The 21,767-nt window shown below is 40.5% G+C and overlaps 1 protein-coding gene across 2 annotated transcripts in view; it reads left to right on the top strand.

Annotated features, from left to right (window-relative positions):
- Positions 1-16,154, top strand: part of DEPTOR (DEP domain containing MTOR interacting protein) — a 137,889-nt gene extending 121,735 nt beyond the window's left edge. For both annotated transcript variants that reach the window (XM_066265754.1, XM_066265753.1), the window contains exon 9: positions 12,291-16,154. In XM_066265754.1, coding sequence (XP_066121851.1) covers positions 12,291-12,419 — 129 coding nt within the window. In that variant the 3' untranslated portion in view covers positions 12,420-16,154. The remainder of the gene's footprint in view (positions 1-12,290) is intronic.
- The last annotated feature ends 5,613 nt before the right edge of the window (positions 16,155-21,767 follow it).

Raw genomic sequence — 21,767 nt, 5'->3', positions numbered from 1 at the left:
GAGAACCCCCCATTCATCCTCATTCACAGCTCTAGAGAGAACCCCCCATTCACCCTCATCCACAGCTCTAGAGAGAACCCTCCTTCAGCCTCATCCACAGCTCTAGAGAGAACCCTCCTTCAGCCTCATCCACTGCTCTGGAGAGAATCACCCCATTCACCCTCATCCACAGCTCTGCGGAGAATCACCCCACTCACCCTCATCCACAGCTCTAGAGAGGATCCCTCATTCACCCTCATTCACAGCTCTGGAGAGAATCACCCCATTCACCCTCATCCACAGCTCCAGAGAGAACCCCTCATTCACCCTCATCCACAGCTCTAGAGAGAATCACCCCACTCACCCTCATTCACAGCTCTGGAGAGAATCACCCCATTCACCCTCATCCACAGCTCCAGAGAGAACCCCTCATTCACCCTCATCCACAGCTCTAGAGAGAACCCCCCATTCACCCTCATCCCCAGCTCTAGAGAGAATCACCCCACTCACCCTCATCCACAGCTCTGGAGAGAATCACCCCACTCACCCTCATCCACAGCTCAGTAGAATCCCCAGGAAGGCACGTTGTCTTTCTAATTTTGGGAATCTAAGTACTATGGACTGAACCAGGGTTCCCCGTAGGGCCCCCTGCTTTAAGTGCACCACAGCCTTCCCTTGGCTGACCCTCACCCCTAACCAAAAACTGAGTGGAGTGGACCAAAGACGAGCTTAGGGCTGAAATAGGCCTTTGAGGCTGGAAGGACAGGTTCTGTTTCAAAACAGCAGACACTTGGAATTGCTCAATTTGAAACCAAAATTCTTGAGAGTTGCTTTTTGTTGTTGTTGTTTTATTGTGAAAGAAGTCATTCTTCCATATGGTTGGCTTTCCTCCTGGGCTAATTGCGCAGTCTGCTCTTTGGGGAACCGCATCGCCACTCGGCATGCCTCAGACGCCTAAAGCCTAGAGGAAGACTGTACGCCTCTGGAGAGCGAAGCCTGTGTCTGTCCAGGGCTGGGTCTCCGCCTCCTCCCACACCAGTCTCCCCAGCCAGTTGCATATTTGGTAGAGAGATTTATGGGACTGAACCCACAGCTGCAAATTTTCTTTTCTTTTTTCCAAGAACTGCTTTCTGCTGTCAAGACTGTTACACACTAAACACAGACACACAATTTATTTACGATGGCAGTGTCCAAGACTCCCAAGGGTTATCCCTGCTGACTGTGGACGTTTCTGTGAACATAAAGCATTCTGTAGATGTAAGGACTTCATTCTCTAGAAGTAACTAGCCCAGCTTAACTCAGCTAATGTCTCTGTGTAAGGTTTTGGACTATCCCGGAGTCTAATTACACTGTCCAACTCCTTCAGCTCTGAAGCAGCTTTGTTTAGGTGAATATCTCATGGACGGGACCAGAGATTCCATAACCGGATTCCACTGCTCTGTTTATTTTAGACTTATGTTGCTATTTTACAGTGGCCTCTGGAATCCCTCTCTTTGGTGCTTTTGGATGGGGAAAATTTCTCTCTTCTCACCCTGTTTTGCTTTTATTTTTACTCTTCAATCTGAATGAACAACTCCAACTCAACATCTATTTCTAGTTCCCAAATCAAAACCCAAATTGACTTTCCTGGGTATGGACCCATGCAGTGGTCTGTCTCTCTACAATCCTCATTCACTGTTTGGGGGCAGGGGAGATTGAGCAGGAAGAGGGGAACAAGAGAAAACCCAATAAATATATAACATTTCCTGGAATTAAACTGGGCTTAGTACTTAATCAGATATGATCCTCATAATAAACTTGCTCCTCATTTTACAGATGAGTTAAAATACACTCAGAGAATGTGCAACTTGCCCAGTCACATAACTAACAAATTGTAAAGGCAAGAGTCAAAACTATTTTAGAAAATATATAAATACAAATGATTTTTTTCAAATTATTTATATAGATCTGAAGCTATTATAAAGTGAATTATTACCCAGGAATTCTAAGACCGTAGGCTAGTTGTCTAGTTTTGAAATGTATGTAAATGAATCGTGTTGTGATTCTAGTATTGGATACATATTTAAGAGTGGAACTGCTGGTTCATAGGTTATGCATGTGTGTGACGTGGGGGTTATGCCTAATTGTTCTATCCTTTATTGAGAGTGCCATGGACAGAATAGAGACAGACCCATAGATAGAGAGCAGGCTGACAGCTGTTGGGGTGTGGGGTTGGGTGAGGGAGGTGGAGGGACTGAACAAAAAAGGACCAAAAGAAAAAAGAAAAAAGCTCATAGACACAGACAAGTGTGGTGATTGCCGAGTGAGGGCAGAGGTGGGGGAGGGTGAGGGGGATGAATGGTGACGGACAGAGACGTGACTGGGGGGGGGGGGGTGAACACACAATACGGTGTACAGAGGTTGAAACCTGTGTAATTTTGTTAACCAGTATCAACCCAATAAGTTCAATAAAACAGGAAGTGGAGCAGAATAGTCTCTGACAGTTATTGTTGAATTGTCTACCCCTTGAATTCTGTGAATTTGGCTACATGTATCTTAGGGCTTTTGTGTTGGGCATGTATGTTGGTATATGTATTTGTTAGGCACACATGTTTATAATTTTTAAATTTTTCGATGGATTGAAACTTCTGCCATCGGCCCTGGCTGGTTGGCTCAGCGGTAGAGCGTCGGCCTAGCGTGCGGAGGACCCGGGTTCGATTCCCGGCCAGGGCACACAGGAGAAGCGCCCATTTGCTTCTCCACCCCTCTGCCGCGCCTTCCTCTCTGTCTCTCTCTTCCCCTCCCGCAGCCAAGGCTCCATTGGAGCAAAGATGGCCCGGGCGCTGGGGATGGCTCTGTGGCCTCTGCCCCAGGCGCTAGAGTGGCTCTGGTCACAACATGGCGACGCCCAGGATGGGCAGAGCACCCCCCCTGGTGGGCAGAGCATCGCCCCTGGTGGGTGTGCCGGGTGGATCCCGGTCGGGCGCATGCGGGAGTCTGTCTGACTGTCTCTCCCTGTTTCCAGCTTCAGAAAAATGCAAAAAGAAAAAAATTAAAAAGGAAACTTCTGCCATCATGAAATGTCCCTCTTTTCCACAGTGCTGCCTTTGTCATAAGTCAGATGTCCGTGTGTGAGAGTCAGTTTCTGAACTTTCAATTCTGCTACCTTAGTGCATATGCCTCTACCAGGACTACTGATGTGCCTTAATAAAATATAGCTGGATAATCTTTTAGACCTTTCTGTTGTTGTTACTGTTTATCTATCTAAAACATGTAAGGGTTGGAGACAGACTCTCACTTTACATTCTTTCTTTTGTATTGTTCTGAACTTCAGTTTACATAATGTCTCCTTTCCAAATTTAGTGTATGCAAACTCCTAGTCTACTTCTCGGCACGCTGGTAACCAGTCAACAAAAGTGAGTAATAGACAATCACTAATACGTAGAAGTGGGTTTCCTTCACATAGAATTGTAGAGCTGAATGGTACTTGAAAGTCACTCTTAAATAAAAAAAAAAATAAAAAAAAAATTCAGCCCAACTTCTCAGATGAAGAACTAACGCTTGGAGAAGTGAAGTGACTCAGAGCAATTCAGTGATTCAGAATGACTCAGCTGCCCGTGTACAGAGCTGAGGCGAGAACTTACCTCCTGGTGCTTCCTCATTACTCCCTGCTTAACTCTGCCCTTGCGGAAAGCCTCCCTGGGGAGGGGGGAAGGAAGGAGAGAATTCCCGGAGAAAAACTTCTTAGGAAATCCGTTTTTGCTGTGCAGGAGCTAAGCTTTATAGGCAAATGAAAGGGGTGCCTCACATTGAGCGTGGTCACACCCATGCTCTGTTGGTCACCTGACGCCTCCATTCTCACCCACCTCCAGGAGACAGATGGTATATTGAATCTTCTGCTATCCTGTTTCTATTGTGAAGCAAAGATTGCGCAACCAGAAAGGAATGTGAGTGAACTTGGTAATGCCAGTTAACTGCACAGATTAGGTGATGTAATCACCATGAGCAATGGTATAGTTTAGGGTTTGCTGACTGAATTATATGCCACATTGTTACCAAGGGTGATTCCATCTCCTACATTTATGTTATGTCTTTCCTCCTGGAGTCTTTAAAGCCTTCAAGGAGTCATTAATCTTTCACCTCAATCTCGCCCAAGATCAGAGCTGCCTACAGTGAAAAGGACCTTTCTGCCTCCCTGTAGGTTGTAAAGTAATGTGCTTATTTGAACTCTAGTTGAGGCTAATAAGATGACATGTACCCCCGCCAGGGCTGGCCCAGATGGAAAAATCAGCCCGAGTTATTCTTAAAGAAGAAGAATGCCCTCTTACTACTCCCAAACATGTTCCTCCCTGCTGATGAGGGCGGTGATGATGAGGACGGTGATAATGATGATCAAGTGAACATTAATCCATTCTCAAGGATGGTGGAAGGAAAAATCAAATTCCACATTCTTAAGAAATTCAGTGTGTAAGAGGTGCTTAGATACCAGGGTAGGTGTTCATTCATGTGGTATCAGTGCTAGCTTTAGGAGAGCTGATTATCTATTACTTGGAGGAAGTGTAGCCCAGGACTTAAGTATAGGAGTTTGTAGTAAAAATCTTGGCTCCTAGCCCTGGCCGGTTGGCACAGTGGACAGAATGTCCGCCTGGCATGCGGACATCCCAGGTTCAATCACCTGTCAGGGCACATATCCAGTGGCTCCTCGATTGGTCTGAGCATTGGCCTTGGGCACTGAGGATAGCTCGGTTGGTTTGCCTGTAGGCCTCAGGCACTGAAGATAGCTTGGTTTATTTGAGCATCAGCCCCAGACAGGGGCTGCTAGGTGGATCCTGGGCAGGGCACATGCAGGAGTCTGTCTCTATTTCTCCTCCTCTAACTTAAAAATAAATCCTGGCTCTACTACTTACTAGATCCAGTCACATCTCTGATGCAAACTGGGAATAATAATAATAATAATAATAATAATACCTTCATTATAGGGTGTATTGGGAATTTCAAATGAGATTATGCATGTAAAGAACTTTGGAAAAATAATAGGTGTTCCTATTTGCTATTAGAGTGTTGCTCATGTTAATTGGCAAGTTGTGACCTAGGAAGTAATCTGGCTGTACACCTTAACTTACACAATGTTATATGTCAATTATATCTCCATAAAGCTTGGATAAAAAGAAGTTATATAATGAGCCCACAAACACACTCACATACACATAAAAAAATAAATAAAACAAGGGCCTGGCCAATTGGCTCAGTGGTAGAGCATCAGCCTGGTGTGTGGATGTCCTGAGTTTGATTCCTGGTCAGGGCACACAGGAGAAACAACCATCCGCTTCTCCACCCCTCTTTTCTCTCTCTCTTCTCCTCTCCTCCTGCAGTCATGGCTTGATTAGAGCGAGTTAGTCCCAGGCACTGAAGATAGCTCCATGGCCTCTGCCTTAGGTGCTAAAAAGTGGCTCCAGTTCCAACGGAGCAAGGGCCCCAGACAGGCAGAGCATCACCCCCTAGTGGGCTTGCCAGGTGGATCCCAGTCAGGCGTATGCGGGAGTCTGTCTCTGCCTCTCCTCCTCTCATTAAAATTAAAAGAAGAGAAAAAGAAAAAAGAAAACAAAAGAAATAGTCTAGATGTACAGAGAGACCAAATGAATGGCTGGGCTTTCTCAGGAATGGTTAATAGGAGAGATAACAAATCATCCATTAAAAGATGGTGCTTAAATAACACGTTTATACTGTTGCTTTCACAATCTCTTATGTCAGATTATGAAAACCTGGGTGTATGATTTGGAGCAAGGTTTTAAAAAATGGGAAAAATCTAAATATAACATTTTGCTCTCTAAACTTTAAATTTCAATAGCTTTTGCATATTTCTTCATCTACTCATGACCTGCTGCTCTGGCACCCCTCAGCCTTCTCTTATTTTTGATACCTTGGCTCTAGAAAGCCTCCGTCCACACTCACAGCATGTCTGGACAGGGGTTGTATTTTCCACAGCAACAGTTGAGAGAAGGTGGCTCACGTGTGGCTTTAAAAGTATGTGTGCTCTAACATGGCAACAGGTTGGGTTATTTTTGGCATTGTGATTTGAGCAATTTGCATATCACCTCTGATGGTATTCCTAAACTTCAGCATTTGAACATTGTTAGTAATAATTTTGAAGTCTAGCAGATAGTAAAATTTGGCTCTAAAAATAATAGACTTCATGGCCTTGGTCAGCCCAGCATATGGAAGTCCCAAGTTCGATTCCTGGTCAGGGCACAGAGGAGACTATCTGCAACCATCTGCTTCTCCCTCCCCCCCACCCCGCCTCTCTTCCCCTTCCACAGCCTGGGTTCAATTGGTTCGAGTGAGTTGGCCCTGGGCGCTGAAGATGGCTCCATCACTGAAGATGGCCTTACCTCAGGTGCTAAAATATCTTGGTTGCCAAGCAACAGAGCAGCGGCCCCAGATGAGCAGAGCATCCTTCAGTAGGGGGCTTGCCAGGTGGATCCCGGTCAGGGTGCATGTGGGAGTCTGTCTGTCTGCCTCCCTGACTCTCACTTAAATAAAAAAATAACAAATTAAATAAATAAATAAATAAATAAATAAATAAAAATAATAGACTTCAGGCAAGTATACATAATATCTAATAAAAACTGAAATGTCAGTCTCTTGAGAATGTTAATTCTCACAGTCATAAAATGCATTATTATAATATTAACAGGGCCAGGGTGAGCATTTAAAATAACTTTGGTAGAAAAAAATGCTAGCCTTGGCTAGATAGCTCCGTTAGTGAGAGCATCGGCCCGAAGCACAGAGGTTGCCAGTTCAATCCCCGGTCCGGGCACATACGGACTAGATTGATGTTCCTGTCTTTCTCTCACTCTCTCTCTGTCTCTTTCTCTCCCTCTCCCCCCTCACCCCTCTGGCTAAAATCAATACATTAAAAAAAATTATTTTTAAAGAATAAAATGCTAGTGTATACTTTATAGCGCCGTTCCTCAACATAGTGCTTTACTAGAATCACCTGGTATACAAGGTGGGGCAAAAGTAACTTTACAGTTATGAGATAATGAAACAGTTTATTCTTGCATTATTATTTATGAGTTATTGTATTATTTTCCATACAGACAACTTGTAAACCTACTTTTGCCCCACCCTGTTTATTCATTGAAAATGCAGACTCTTGGGACCTACCTGGAAGAGTCTGGTTCGGGAGGTCTCTGGTGAGATCTGAGAATCCCCATATTCTGTCAGCCCCTACAGGTGACCCGTGTTTTCACTCCAATGGAAGGGCCATTGTTTTACATATATTTGGGTACGCTTTTCACTTGAGCAATTGAACAGTGAAAATGGCTTAAATAGTGTTAACTGGAACTTCTGATATGCAACCCCGCAAAAACCTTCTTTATTAATGGTGCATTTCCTATCATAAGTAGCACTCAAATAAGATAGCTTGGATGCCTGGCATGGATTCACAGGAAAGAGTTCTGCTTTGGGTAGGAGCTTGAGAGGATGACCTCTAGAATACACCCGAGTGTCGTATTAGATTTTAAGCATTAGCTTGCACTTAACATCTTGGTTCTGCTTTCTGTGGCATTTGACTAGATCGGCTTCCATACTTGACTCACCAGGACTCGACTCTGCCCAAGTATTTCCTGTGTCTGTGTCTTTCTTCTTTTTATGACTCTTTCTATCTCTGAAACTTTCTTTCTGTTGGTCTCCATCTATTAAATGTTTTGTTATTTTTTAGAGAAAGTCTGAAGCAACCTTAACCTCCAATTGTTCTTTTTCTTCAAAATGAGAGAGAGAGAGAGAGAGAGAGAGAGAGAGAGCCCAGAGTAGATTTGTATGAATGCAGCCATTTCAGAGAAGTGTTTTGCTGAATACAGATTTCCGTGGCACTGAGAAGACACTTATGTAATCATAGGTGTAGTGTTTCCCCCCAGCCTCACTCCCACTTTGGATGAAACAATTGAACATTTGTGATCTCTCTCCAGCCATGCAGAACTTAAGGTACAGTTGCACAATCGCACGGGCACTCAGTCTGTCCGGAGGGTTGTCAGACATCTGCCAGGACTGGCGCAGGGAGAGGAATGAGGGGAAGATTATTTGGTTGGTTTGGCTTCTTATCAGGAGGAAGACTGGATGGAGTTCAGCCTAGGTATTTATCCCAACTGATCACACCCTGAAATGTGCTGAGTCCTGCCTCCTTCTTCCTGTTAACTCTTTCCAGACCGACAGTGGCTTTTAGAATAATGTGTTCCATAACCCTTCTTTATGGAGTTAAGACGCTGTGGTTTTTTGGTAGATTGAGTTTAGAGAGGCTACATGAGTTCACAATCAATCTCTTGTCTATGAACTGGGGAAAGGAGAGAATTGCAATCAGACCTTTGAAAACAGACCAGATAAAACAGGAAAAAAAATGTTAACCACACTCGAATTCTTATTACCATCTACGGGTGGTAATAAGTCTCTGAGCCCAGGTAGGAGGTCATCTGTACCTAAGGCAGGTGTGTTCAGACGTCATCACATGTCCTGTTTGTTTGCATGTATTTACTTTTTAATCTAGAAGGAAAATAAGTTTTCCCCAGATGGTGAGTTTCCTGTGGTTACTCATAATGTGTGTTTATTTGCAGAACATAGTGTACTGCAGCTGCTAATTGGAAGTCCATTCTGACTGAATGTGTTACAGAGTTCTACTGGTACATCTCGATGGCTTTGCACATCTTTAGTAACAGGACATTGGACTGCTGGAAGCACTGCGGTTGCTGGGAGCTCTTAGGGAGAGATGACGTCATTTCTACCAGCCTGACTCTAAAAATACTACCTTGAAAATAAGCACATAAAATGACTTTTTTTTAATGGTCTCATTCAAGGAAACAACTTGAAATAAATGTGTAAGGTTGCCTATTACTGAGGATTTTAAGCGACACAAAAAGCAACCCAAACTTAACTGAGTAAAAACCTTCTTATGAAGTTGGAAGAGCATAGACATCAGCATCACAGGATACAGGGTGGGCAAATGTAGGTTTACTGTGACATTCTGTTGTGTTAATGAAGCTATTTTAATCATCTTAACCCGCATGTCTTATTCTATACAAACAACTGGAAACCTGGTTTTGCCCACCCCTGTATTTGAGGGGACCTAGACTATTTAATTAACAGGTAAAGCACGCAGAAAAAAATATTTGTATTTGTCTTCTACTATTCTTTGCATTCCCCACACTTACATATGTATATCTTTATGAATTTGTATTTATGTAGGGTTGTGAAGTAATATGGAGTCCAGGTTCCAGATGTGACATTGAGTTGCATGACCATGAGCAAATAACTTCTCTGAGATTTTGTTTATAAGATTTGTATTGGAGATCACAAATTGCCAGTGACCAAAAAAAAAAAAACCCAAAAAACCCAAAAAAACAAAAATACCCAAAAAAATCCCACTCTTATAAATCAAGAATGTAAGAGAATCAAAGGCTTTCTAAGAACCAAGCTTGATAGCAGACTAGACCCAGAGAAGATCTGGGGATCTAAGTAGTGGAGCAAATAAAAGAAATCAGGCACAAAACAAGGATGCTTACTCTCACCACTTTTATTCAACATAGTTCTGGAAGTCCTTGCCTTCCAGGAGAAAAAAATAAAAAGGCATTTAAATTGGGAATGAAGAAGTAAAGTGTCACTTTTCTCAGATGATGTGATTCTTTATATAAAAAACCATAACAACGCCACCAAAAATAACTATTAGAAACAAAAACAAATACAGTAAAGTAGCAGGATATAAAAACAATGTATAAAAAAAGTTGTAAGATATAAAATCAATGTATAAAAATCCACTGCTTTCCTGTGCTAACAGTGAACTTTTAGGGGGAAAAAAATGAAAAATTGTCCTTTTGCAATTGTAACAAAAAGAATAAAATACCTAAGAATAAACTTTAAAAAGGATGTGAAGGACCCATATACTGAAGCTACAAAGGATTATTAAAAGAGATTGAAAAAGACACAATGAAATGGAAAGATATTCCATGTTGGCATGGATTGAAAAAATCAGCATAGTTAAAATGGCCATATTACCTAAAGTAATTTACAGTTTTAGTGCATTCCCCAACAAAATTCCAGGGTCATTTTTTAAAGAAATCAAACAAAATAATTATCAGTTTTGTATAAAATCAAAAAAGACCTTGGATAACCAAAACAATCATGAGAAAAAAGAACAAAGTTAAAAGTATCCCATGAACTATCTTCAAACAATACTACAGAGATACAATAATCAAAACAGCATGGTACTGGCAGGAAAACAGACACACAGACCAATGGAACAAAACTGAGAGCCCAGAAATAAAATCATATGTATTTGGGCAAATAATTTTTGCAAAAGAGCCAAAAACATCCAGGGAGCAGAGAAAGCCTCTTCAATAAATGGTGCTGGAAAATTGGAGAGCCACAAGCAAAAGAATGAATCTAGACTACAGTTTGTCCCCTGTACCAAAATTAATTCAAAATGGACCAAAGACCTAAATAAATAGAAGATCTGAAACAACAAATTACATAGAAGAAAACATAGGTATTAAATGTACGGCCTTAAAGAATTTTATGAGCCTGACCAGTGGTGGCACTGTAGGTAGAGCTTCAGCCCAGGATGCTGAGGTCCCTGGTTCGAAACCTCGAGGTTGCCAACTTGAGCACGGGCTCATTAGCCTGAGTGCAGGCTTGCCATCTTGAACACAGGGCCATTGGCTTGAGCGCAGGATCATCGACATGATCCCAAGGTCACTGATCTGAGCCCAAAAGTCACTGGCTCGAAGCCCAAGGTTGCTGGCTTGAGCAAAGGGTCACTGGCTTGGCTTGAGGCTCCCTGCTTTCCCCCTACCCCATCAAGGCACATATAAGAAGCAATCAATGAACAACTAAAGTGAGTCAACTACAAGTTGATGTTTCTCATCTCTCTCTCCTCTCTCTCTCTCTCTCTCTCCCTCTCTCTAAAATCAATTTTTTAGAATTTTATGAATTTGACCTTAAAGGCAAGGGAAGTAAGGTAAAATAAAAGGTTTCTGCACAGCAAAAAACAAAACAAAAAAAACCCTTCCAATAAAACAAAAAGAATCAATCAAATGGGATATATTTGCAAACAGTTCTAAAAAGGGTTAATATTCAAAATATATAAAGAATTCATGCAACTTAACACCAAACAAATAATCCAATTAAAAAAATGGGGAGAGGACCTGAACAGACACTTCTCTCAAGGAGACATACAAATGGCCAAGATACAGGAAAAGACGCTTAACTTCACTAGCTATTAGGGAAATGCACATCATATCTACAATGAGGTCCCACCTCACACCTGTTAGAATGGCTATTATCAACAAGACAGGTAATAACAAGTGTTGGAGAGGCTCTGGAGAAAAAGGAACCCTCATTTACTGCTGGTGGGAATGTAAACTGGTACAGCTGGTATGGAAAACAATATGGTGGTTCCTAAAAATATTAAGAATAGAGCAATTGTTCTTCCGGGTATCTACCAGAAAAACTCAAAAACATTTATTTACAAAGCTATATGCACCCCTATGTTCATTGTAGCTTTATTCACAGTGTCCAAGACATGGAAACAACCAAAGCGTTCCTTCTTAGAGGGTTAGATAAAGAAGATGTGGTACATGTATATGATGGAATACTACCAGCCACAAGAAAGGATGAAATACTGCCATTTGCAACAACATGGATGGACCTTGAGAATATTATGCTATGGGAGATTAGTCAGTCAGAAAAGTCTCATCCATTTTCAGAACCATAGGAAGTGTGTGGAATCTATTACCTCAACTGGAATACCTTGGCAAGTCAAAGGAGACACTACTAATAAGTATGCAAAAACAATAGGTATGAAAGAGCACTGTCCTGGGAACACCAGGCTGTAGGGTCTCCCTATACATTGGGTCCAAATGAATAACAACCCACAAATACTCTGACTGCAATAATTTATTGACTACCCCATAGGTTCAGAGAACTGTAGTAGAAACTTTACATACTTGGCCTCATTTAATTCTTACAACAATCTTATAGGTGATATCATTACTATATTATGAACCATACCTATTTTAGAGTTGAGGAAGATAAAGTTCAGAAATGCACATACCTAGTTCTAGCTTCAGCTAGTAAGTTGCTGAGTTAGGATCTAAACCCAACTTGGTAAAACGCGACAACAAATGCTTTTTCCACTAGATTGCCTTCCGGAAAAGGCGCAGCTGTCGGCTGTGTAGGGTTGGGTATTTTAAGAAGGACATGACCTATGAGAACCAGTGTCTTTATTAGAGGTGTGTGAAGAGCCCGGAGCTATAATAGCTGCTTTTCCCCTGTCTTGCCCTTAGGTCTGTCAGTTTGTCGTCTCTGTCAATGGGCTCAACGTGCTGCACGTAGACTACCGGACAGTGAGCAACCTGATTCTGACGGGCCCACGGACCATTGTCATGGAAGTCATGGAGGAGTTAGAGTGCTGAGCGGGTGGCCCTTTCGGCTCTTCCAGTGACCTGCGGATAAGGAAAGCCAAACCAACGCAAAGCAGTGCAGTGACAAGATTTCCATGCACGTGGACGGATGGCTTTGGACACACAAATCTTCTCTCGTACATACATGTCTTAATTTGAGTTTCCTACACTGTTTGAATGTGGAAGAACTGGGTCATACATCTTAAAAACAACCACAACTTCTGTCAGTGTAGAAAATATTTGAGATGCAGGATTTTCTTATTGGGTAGATCGCTTCCCTTGATTTCTGTTGGTAGTTCTCATCCACTGTTTTTTGTTTGTTTGTTTTTTATCTTACTTTGCAGAAAGTTGCTCCTCTAGCGAAAATAGCAACATGCTACAGTCCCCTTTGCAGGAAGTCAATAGAGTAGCTTTTATAGACTTTAAATTGTGTTCTAAATGAGCACAGAACTGTTTATTGGAGACCCTTGATTTCACTGAGCTTCAAATGAAAGCAACAGTCAAAGGAATAATACCTGTTAATTAGCGTTTTGAAGTGGGTTCTAAAGCAGTCTAGTGCTGAAAAGCCATCAAAAGATGGCTTTTTCTTAATTTCTGCCTTTAGTATAAACTTTTAACAGATGTTTTCAACTATGGCATTAGTTAAGAAACAAAAACTTAGTGATGACGTGGGTGGGTAGATAGGAAGATACAACTTAAAATGGTTTGTTCTTGTTTCTAAATCACGTTGTTCTATCAGCGATGGACAGCTTTCTAGAATTAACGCTGAGTGTGTTGAATGTCAAAACACAGATGTTTGCATATATACATATAATTCAGAATCAAGCCTCTGGCAAGAGTTCACTTTGAGGTTGCCCCTTTGTAAGTGAAGTGTCGCTAGGACTTGGCCCCGCACGTGATAACACTTGAAACGAAATTGCCTTATTGGCCTGGATTTTTACTTGCTTTCTGGTTTAATATATTCTAAGGACATGACATGCTGCATATTTGGCAGAATTATTTTTCACCGAAAGTGTAACTTTTCAGCTCACTTGTGTATATATGCACGTTCCTTTTTTTGGTCTAGAAAAGAATGGAGATTGGGGCTTGGTGTATAGATGAAATACCTTAAAATGCCAAATTAGAGAGTCAGGGAATGCTGAATTCTTCTTAATTTTTATATAATGCATTCTGATAGCCGAGGTCACTTTCTCATTATGTATTAAAAAATGAAATATAAGTGATGTACCTCAGCCATTTTTTTGTGATAGGTTATCATAATGTATTGGTACTGGTGGAATCAACATACCATGTTAATGATGTTACATATCTATGTTTCTGCAATCCAACCTTTCTGATCTAGTAGCGTTCGTCAGAGAATAGGATTTTGAAGTCAGATGGAATGTCTGATATTAGTACTGTCGATCTACATGTGAGAAATATTATCGTCTCTTGTGTGTATTATCATGTGTGCGTTTTTACTGTGCGCCAGTCTCTGTGCTGTACAGCTCTTATCAAACATGATCTCTCTTCGTCCTCATCACAACCCTGCAAGGTAAGTATTATCATCTTCACTTTTTGGTTGTGGAAACGAAGCCTGAGCAACTTTTAAAAATGGTCTCTGAGTTAACCCAGCTGCAAAAACTATTAAGTGATACTATCTTGGATTCAAACACGGGCTAATTTAATGTGAAAGCCCATGTTCCCAGAGCCCCTCTCCAGCCTTTCCCCTTTAGGGACCCTCTGTTGAAGACTTGCTCTGAACCAGGCTCTGTGCTAAAATTAGGCATTGCTTATTCTTACTGGTCTGTGAGGTCAATGTTGTTATCCTCATTATCCCCATTTTACAACTGAGGAAACTGACTCATAAAGAGGTCAGTCTGAGGCCCAAGGCCACATACTAGTATAAGTGGGAGGCTTCACCATGCAGCTTTAAAAAAGTTTTAGAACATCTGCCCCAGGTAATCATTAACTGATAAGAGAAGGACCACCTTTTAGGGAATGGCATGTTCTTCTTGCCTGCTCCTTGGACCTTTACCTCACGTCCTGCTGCTGTCATCTCGGGCCCTGGCATGATAACACTTCCCTTTAGCCAGTCTAAGCATCAGAGAAGTAAGTGTCTGGCTTATTTAGTGCATATAACCTCCTGCCTATGAAGTTTATTTGATTTAGAGTGTTATCAATGTCTTTGAGCATATGAATACCAAGGTGAAGGAAGGAAGGCAAAAAAAAAGGAAGGCAGGCAAAAAAGGAAGGCAAAAAAAGGAAGGAAGGAAGGAAGGAAGGAAGGAAGGAAGGAAGGAAGGAAGGAAGGAAGGAAGGAAGGAAGGAAGGAAGGAAAAAAGGAAGGAAGGAAGGAAGGAAGGAAGGAAGGAAGGAAGGAAGGAAGGAAGGAAGGAAGGAAGGAAGACAGCCAAACTGCTTTAATGTTTAAAACTCTATCCCTAAATGTAACACCGAGAATTATTCTAAATTAACAGTAAGCACTATTTCTAAGAACTTTTATTTCAGTGGATGTGTGATCTGTGTGTAGCAGTTTATTGTGTGTGAGGTTTCACTCATTGATTGTTCCTTGAGATTTCTCTTGTTTCTTGCGGTAGGCCTGAAATGCTCTTAAGACTGCTTTCACTGTGTCCCATAGATTTTGGGTTGCTGTGTTCTCCTTTTCATTTGTTTGAAGGTATCTTTTGATTTGTTCCTTGACCTTATTATTGACCTGTTCATTATTTAGCAAAACATTATTGAGCTTCTATGTCTTTGTGTGCTTTTTGGTTTTTTTCTCGTGATTGATTTCTGGTCAGAGAAGATGCTTGATATGATTTCAGTCTTCTTAAATTTATTGAGCCTTGTTTTGTGTCCTAATAGAGGTTTCACTCATTCAGAATCCCTGAAATGGCTTTCTTCATTCCCAGAGAAAACACTTTGATTATTCAGGTGTTTGTATAATGTGTTTATGTTTTCATGATGGAGATGAAAACAGTTTTTTGTTTCTTCATTAGCATTGTATGTGCTATCAGTGCAAATCCAAAAGCTATGTTTGTTAATTCTAGTGTAGAGAGAGTTGTCTTCTGGGTTTATTCTATTGTATTTTATTAATCTCTGTTAAATAATTATATGAATTGATCAGCAGATTAGTTGAGAAATTATGGATAACATGAAGATACCCTTGTCTGAGTAGATTAGATGTAATCAACCTCACACCATCTTTAACTTCACAGCATCTTAAAGGTGATGTGTTTGAGTGGTAACAATGAATAATTTAAAAAATCATTGCTTTCAGTTCAAAGCATAGTTTTATATTTTCAGATACTCATTCCTTTCAAATAGGCTGTGAAAATAATCTACTTTTGAAACCTATTTTAAACTAATGGTATTAACTATTCTCTCCTATTGCATATTAATCCTGTTTCAATTTGTTCATAAGTGATTGGAATAACTCTTCAGTTTTGCTAATTGGTTGCGGTCTACTGATATCATTGACCATGGTTTTTATTCATTTAAGGCAGAATTTCAGGTATAATATGTTTTTCCTCAGATCAATACCAAAAGGACAAATCTACAGTGTACCAAAATGAAGATCATCATCTAAGTTAGCATATGGTATTGTCAAATGCATTAATATATGTACTTAATATATGTGCTTATTTTTAAATTAGATTGAAATTTATGTTCTCCTTTTATGAAAAAAAATGTAGCATAATACTTAAAATTATAAGGTGAAAATAGATAGTATAGCATGAAATAAATGTTAAATTTTTAAAACAGTGACTTTAAGGTTTCACTTTTTTGTTCTTTTAGAACAAATTAGCTTTTTTTTTTTTTTTTCCTGAAGCTAGAAACGGGGAGAGACAGACAGACTCCCGCATGCGCCCGACCGGGATCCACCCGGCACGCCCACCAGGGGGCGACGCTCTGCCGCGACCAGAGCCACTCTAGCGCCTGGGGCAGAGGCCAAGGAGCCATCCCCAGCGCCCGGGCCATCTTTGCTCCAATGAAGCCTCGCTGCAGGAGGGGAAGAGAGAGACAGAGAGGAAGGAGAGGGGGAGGGGTGGAGAAGCAGATGGGCGCTTCTCCTGTGTGCCCTGGCCGGGAATCGAACCTGGGACTTCTACACACCAGGCCAACGCTCTACCACTGAGCCAACCAGCCAGGGCCCAAATTAGCTATTTTTTATTCTAAGAAAAGCTTGCATTATAAAGCTGATCTACTACTAACCTATCAGAAAGGAACATATGGGACTCATCTCCAATTCTCTAATGTAGCCAAAAGTGCCATTTGTAAAACTACTTAATGATGGATATTTTCTGAAGCTCTTTTGCCTGGGGGAAAAAAAAGTGCATTAAAAAGCTTTTTCTGTACTGTGTTTGAGTTGAAATCACTTTTCACTATCTAGTCTAGCATTGGTGAGTATTGTGAACTAGTCTATATGGGAAATGTGCTATGGTTTTTTACTACTCTGGGAGAATGTTCAGTATGAAAGTATTTTTACTTTCAACTAATTAGAAAATTGGTTACACAATTCATTATGGGTAGGGGGTAGGCTAGCATCTGGGGGTGAGTGGTTCTTCGGACTGCACTCAATATTAACCAGAAGAACTTGACATTTTGTCTCATATGTATTCATTCAAGAAACCTCACTGAGGATTTATTTCTTGCAGGACACTGCACAAGGGCCCTGGGAATACAAAACGAATTCCTCAATCTAGCTTATTTTCTAAGAGTCACCATTGGGTCTACCTCCTGCATTTCTCTGCACGCAGAGGGAGGAATATGAAATAGTGGTACTGAAGCAGGTGGTCCAATGCCAGAAACTACCCAAGAACCGGAACACTGACAACTGTTTCTCCTTCCCAGTCTTCCTCCACTTTCCCTTACCTAGGGTAGCCCCAATGGTGGATGTTGAGTTTACCATTCTCTTGTTCTCTTTGTTCTTAATAATTGTTTAGGGTTTTTTAAAATAAACATTCTTAGAAGAGCATCAAATTTTATATGAACTTTTTGGACTTGCCTGTTTTAAGGATTATATTACTAAGATTCTTCTAGATTTTTGTGTGTAGTTGTAATCAATCCATTTTTTTCAAGGCTTCAAACATTTCTAAAGTACACGTTTTTATCTGTTTTCTTGTCATTAAACATTTGGGTTATTTCCAAGTAATGTTATTGTTGCCACACAGTGGTAGGATTCAGCCAGTTCACACCAGTTCGGTAGAATCAATACCTAATTTTTTATTGAGTTTAGTGAAGTGGTTGTTAAAATAGCACTTGTAATCAGGGTTCTCTCTAAGGTGGGGTTTTTCAAACATGAACATAATATGTTCAGAGAAGAGAAGTTACCCAACTGTTTCTATTATATACAATGCAATGACTATTAGTCTAATGAGCCTACCTGTAAAAGAATGGGATCCTACGCCTACAGTGGAAAGATGGTTAAGGATAAATCACACAGCCCCTGATGCTCAGATAAAAGCAAAGAAAATTGCAAGTGAGGACACCAATCAAGAAGCAATATGGCAATCTTAAATAACAGTTTTATTTTTTGGTCAGGTCTTATTTAATATTTTTATTAATATTTTAAAACTCTTATAATCTAGTTTTGTGTACCTCTTTTATTCTTAAGTATTAAATGCATGAAATAATAAACTAGCTTTCAGTATATCATTTTTTAATACTTAAAATAGTCTTTAGGGCAGAAAACCAGTTGTTAAATTATTTGAATCCCACCACTGTTGCTATAAGTGATTACTATGAACATTGTTACACCATCTCCTAGGAACAAGTGGAGGAGTTTCTCATAGGTATCCACGTAAGAGAGTTGTACTAACTTTACAAAGTCACAACTAACTAGTTTACAAACTGATTGAACCGAGGTACACTCCCATCCAAAATAATAAGTGATACATGCTGATTAATATCTTCTTCAACACATGATACTCTGAAACTTCTTCATTTTCGTCAAATAACTATGTATTCGATCAATTGCACTGAGAGTCCTAATTTGCTGTAAAGCTCATAAAACTAAAAGCACAAAAAAATGTAAGTAGTTTGTAATCCTAACTGACTACTACATCAATGTCTTCATGACGCCCAGGACATCTTCAAACTGTGACCTACATAATTTTGTGATTCCAATGAGGAAAGGATTATAGGAAGTCAGTATAACATATTCAAGAAAACCCCAAAATAACTTATTAAGCTATTATTATCTGCCTGTCACTAAGTCTTTGGCAAACAGCAGTAAATAAGACAGTCCCCTAACCTTATGATGTTTATGTATTCTTGGGGGACACAAATAATAATTAAGTTACATAAAACAGTGCATTTTAAATAGGGGTAAGTACTAAGAAGTAAAATGAAACCAAATGGGATGAGAGAAAGTGGAGTTGTCATGTTACTCAATGCCTATGAGATGCCATTCACATTGCATTCTATGTGAACAGCGCCCCCTGGAGTTATGCAGTACAAAACCCTGAGCAAAACAACAAAAAACAAATAAAAAACCCTCTGCAAACCTGATGTTAGGAGTTAATGCCTAACAGATGGGATTGAGCCAGCCTTAGAGAAATATGGAAGAAGAGTATGACAGAGGAGACAGCAAGTCTAAAAATACTGAGGCTGTGAAGGTCACAGGGGTTAAGAGCATGGGCTCTGGAGACATACAGACCTGGATTCAGATTCAAGCTCTAGCCCTTAAGAGCACACCTAGCGCCTAGCTATTACTGAGCCTTTCTAGACATCCGTTTCCTTATATGTAAAATGAGGACAATAGTACCTACCCATTTGCATACTATGAGGATCAAATGAGATAATGCATGTAAAATGCATATCCTTGTGCCTGACCCATTATAAAGAATAATTGGATCTTTGTCTTGCTTTTGTGTCCTCTTACACAGAAAGATAAAAAAGCACTCTGGGGAAATTATGACTTGCCTCAAAACCCACACCAACTAATGTATACCCAGGACTGGAACCCAGGCCTCAGCGATGCTCGGTCTGATGCTTTCATTTAGCATATCTTTCTGTGTCTTGGTGTTTCATTTTTAAATGGCATAATAATCATCATGCAGCTATTATAAGGATTAATGAGTTCACATATTTAAAGGTCAGTACAGTGCCTGGTACATAGTAAGCGCTCCAACAATTACTATCTATAGCTATTATTATTACTATACCATGCAGATTCTGTCATCCTGTAAAACTCACACTCATTCATAAGATTGTCTATATGTATTGTTTGCATATTTTCATCACCGACAAGATATACTCTAGTTATTTTAATTGTGTTAGACTACGTACGTATATCCGAAGAAAACTAAAATACCAATTCAAAAGAATATGTGCCTCCATGTTCACTGCAGCATTATTTACAATAGCCAAGATATGGGAGCGACCCAAGTGCCCGTCCAAAGAGGAATGGATGAAAAGTTGTGGTGCATATATATACACAATAGCGTGCTACTCAGCTGTAAAAAAGAATGAAATCCTGCCCGCATGGATGGACCTAGAGCAGCGATTTTTATCCTTTTTCATCTCACAGCACACATAAACTAATTACTAAAATTCTGCGGCATACATATATATATATATATATATATATTATATTTTTTGCCAATCTGACAAAAAAATAGGTATAATTTTTATTTATTCACACCAAATAGCTATAGTTGTGTTGCTTGTTGTCATTTTTTTGCGAATTTAAGGGAAACAAGGTCATTGTTTCTGCCTAAATAGTCAGGTCTTGCACATTCTGAAAAATTCTTGGGACATACCGGTTGAAAATCGTGACCTAGAGTGTATTATGCTAAGTGAAATACATCAGACAGTGAAAGACTAATACCATATGATTTCACATATATGTGAAGTCTAAAGAACAAAGTAGACAAAATAGTAACCGACTTAAAGATACAGAGAACAGACTATTGGTTGCCAAAGGTGAGGGGGTTGGAGGATGGGGTGAAAAAGATAAAGGGATTAAGCACTACCAATTGGTAGTTACAGCCGGTCACAGGGATGTACGCTCCAGCATAGAGAATCTAGTCAATAATATTGTAATAACTATGTATGGGCCAGGTGGATACCTGAAATATTGGGAGGGGGGCACTTGGTATAGTATATGATTGCCTAACCACTAAGCCGTCCAGCTGAAACTGATACAGAATAATATTGAATGTAAGTTGCAAGTGAAAAAAACTGTCAACGACTAGATAATAACAGGGTTAAAAAAATATATAGGATCCACTCTATGTTCAGTTAAGTACTTTGGAAGAAATCACCCATGCTGTCACTTTGGCTATATATTCCTCAGGTCCTGAAGAGCAAGGAGAGTCACAGGTTGTTCGAAAGTATAGCTCTGGATTTGTGGCCGTAAGTTGGGAGGGAGCAACAATAATTTTGCATTGGATCCTTATCTTATCCCACCACCTAGCTTTTGAAACTGAGAATTATAAGTAAATAAACTTACCAGACATAATCTTTAAAACTCAAGCTTTCACAGAAAATAATTTCGCAAAACTGGAAAATATGATCTCTTTACTACCCGAGCAGGCTGCCCAGCAGTTTTACAGCCTGTTAAGAAAGCAATAAAAGTAATCAATTATGCTTTACATCCCCACAGCATACGGTAATTCTCGGGGTGTCCTGGAGACGTAGTCTTGATTATAAAGGAGTCTCTTTCCTGAGTACATGTTAACTGAGACATCGTTCCATTTGTCTTTTGTGGGAAGCACGCGAAGTCTAGAGGTTTAGGAGATTCATGCTGGAGTTATGTAAGCAAAACCATCACCCTGCGGTTCTGTTAGCACAAGCTTCCTGCAGGCAGAGAGGGGAGGCACAGGCTGCTGCTTGCCCTGTGCTGCTGATCAATATCCCGAGCTGAGTAAGGAGCGCTCTGTGAAGAACTTGGCGGAGGTAACCCGTGTTCAGACTGGATGACTGTCTTTCTTTGCCTACCATTCTGCCTGTGTGACTTTGTCTCTTTGCCTCCTGGGACTCCAGATCTTATTATTCTAAATGCCCTTTGCTCCCCGGGGTTACATATTAAACTTGTTTCTTCCAGAAGTCTGAAATGTCTGGATCTACAAAGGATCGTTTGGATGATTCATAGTAGGAACTTTATGAAGGTGGCTAGTGACACTTCTCCAGGTCCAATCAGAGCAGGTGGGACATGGGACGATAGGACGGGGAGGAGGAAGAGAGAGGAAGGACCTTTGTTCTGTTACCTCTACTTTGAAAACGTGTATGTAAATGTAACCAAAACTGTGCGAAGAGCCCAGATTTTAAAAGATCTAGATGTTTCCGCCGCTGGAAAAGGTGAGGACGTGTGACAAGGGCCATGTGACATGGGAATGTGAAAGTTGGCTAATTATTAAGCCAGGAGACTGCCAG

The sequence above is a fragment of the Saccopteryx bilineata genome, chromosome 3 (genome assembly GCF_036850765.1).
Source record: "Saccopteryx bilineata isolate mSacBil1 chromosome 3, mSacBil1_pri_phased_curated, whole genome shotgun sequence".
Taxonomy (NCBI): Eukaryota; Metazoa; Chordata; class Mammalia; order Chiroptera; family Emballonuridae; genus Saccopteryx; species Saccopteryx bilineata.
The sequence above is the reverse complement of the archived record's forward strand: the minus strand, read 5'-3'. Positions and strand labels throughout refer to the sequence as shown.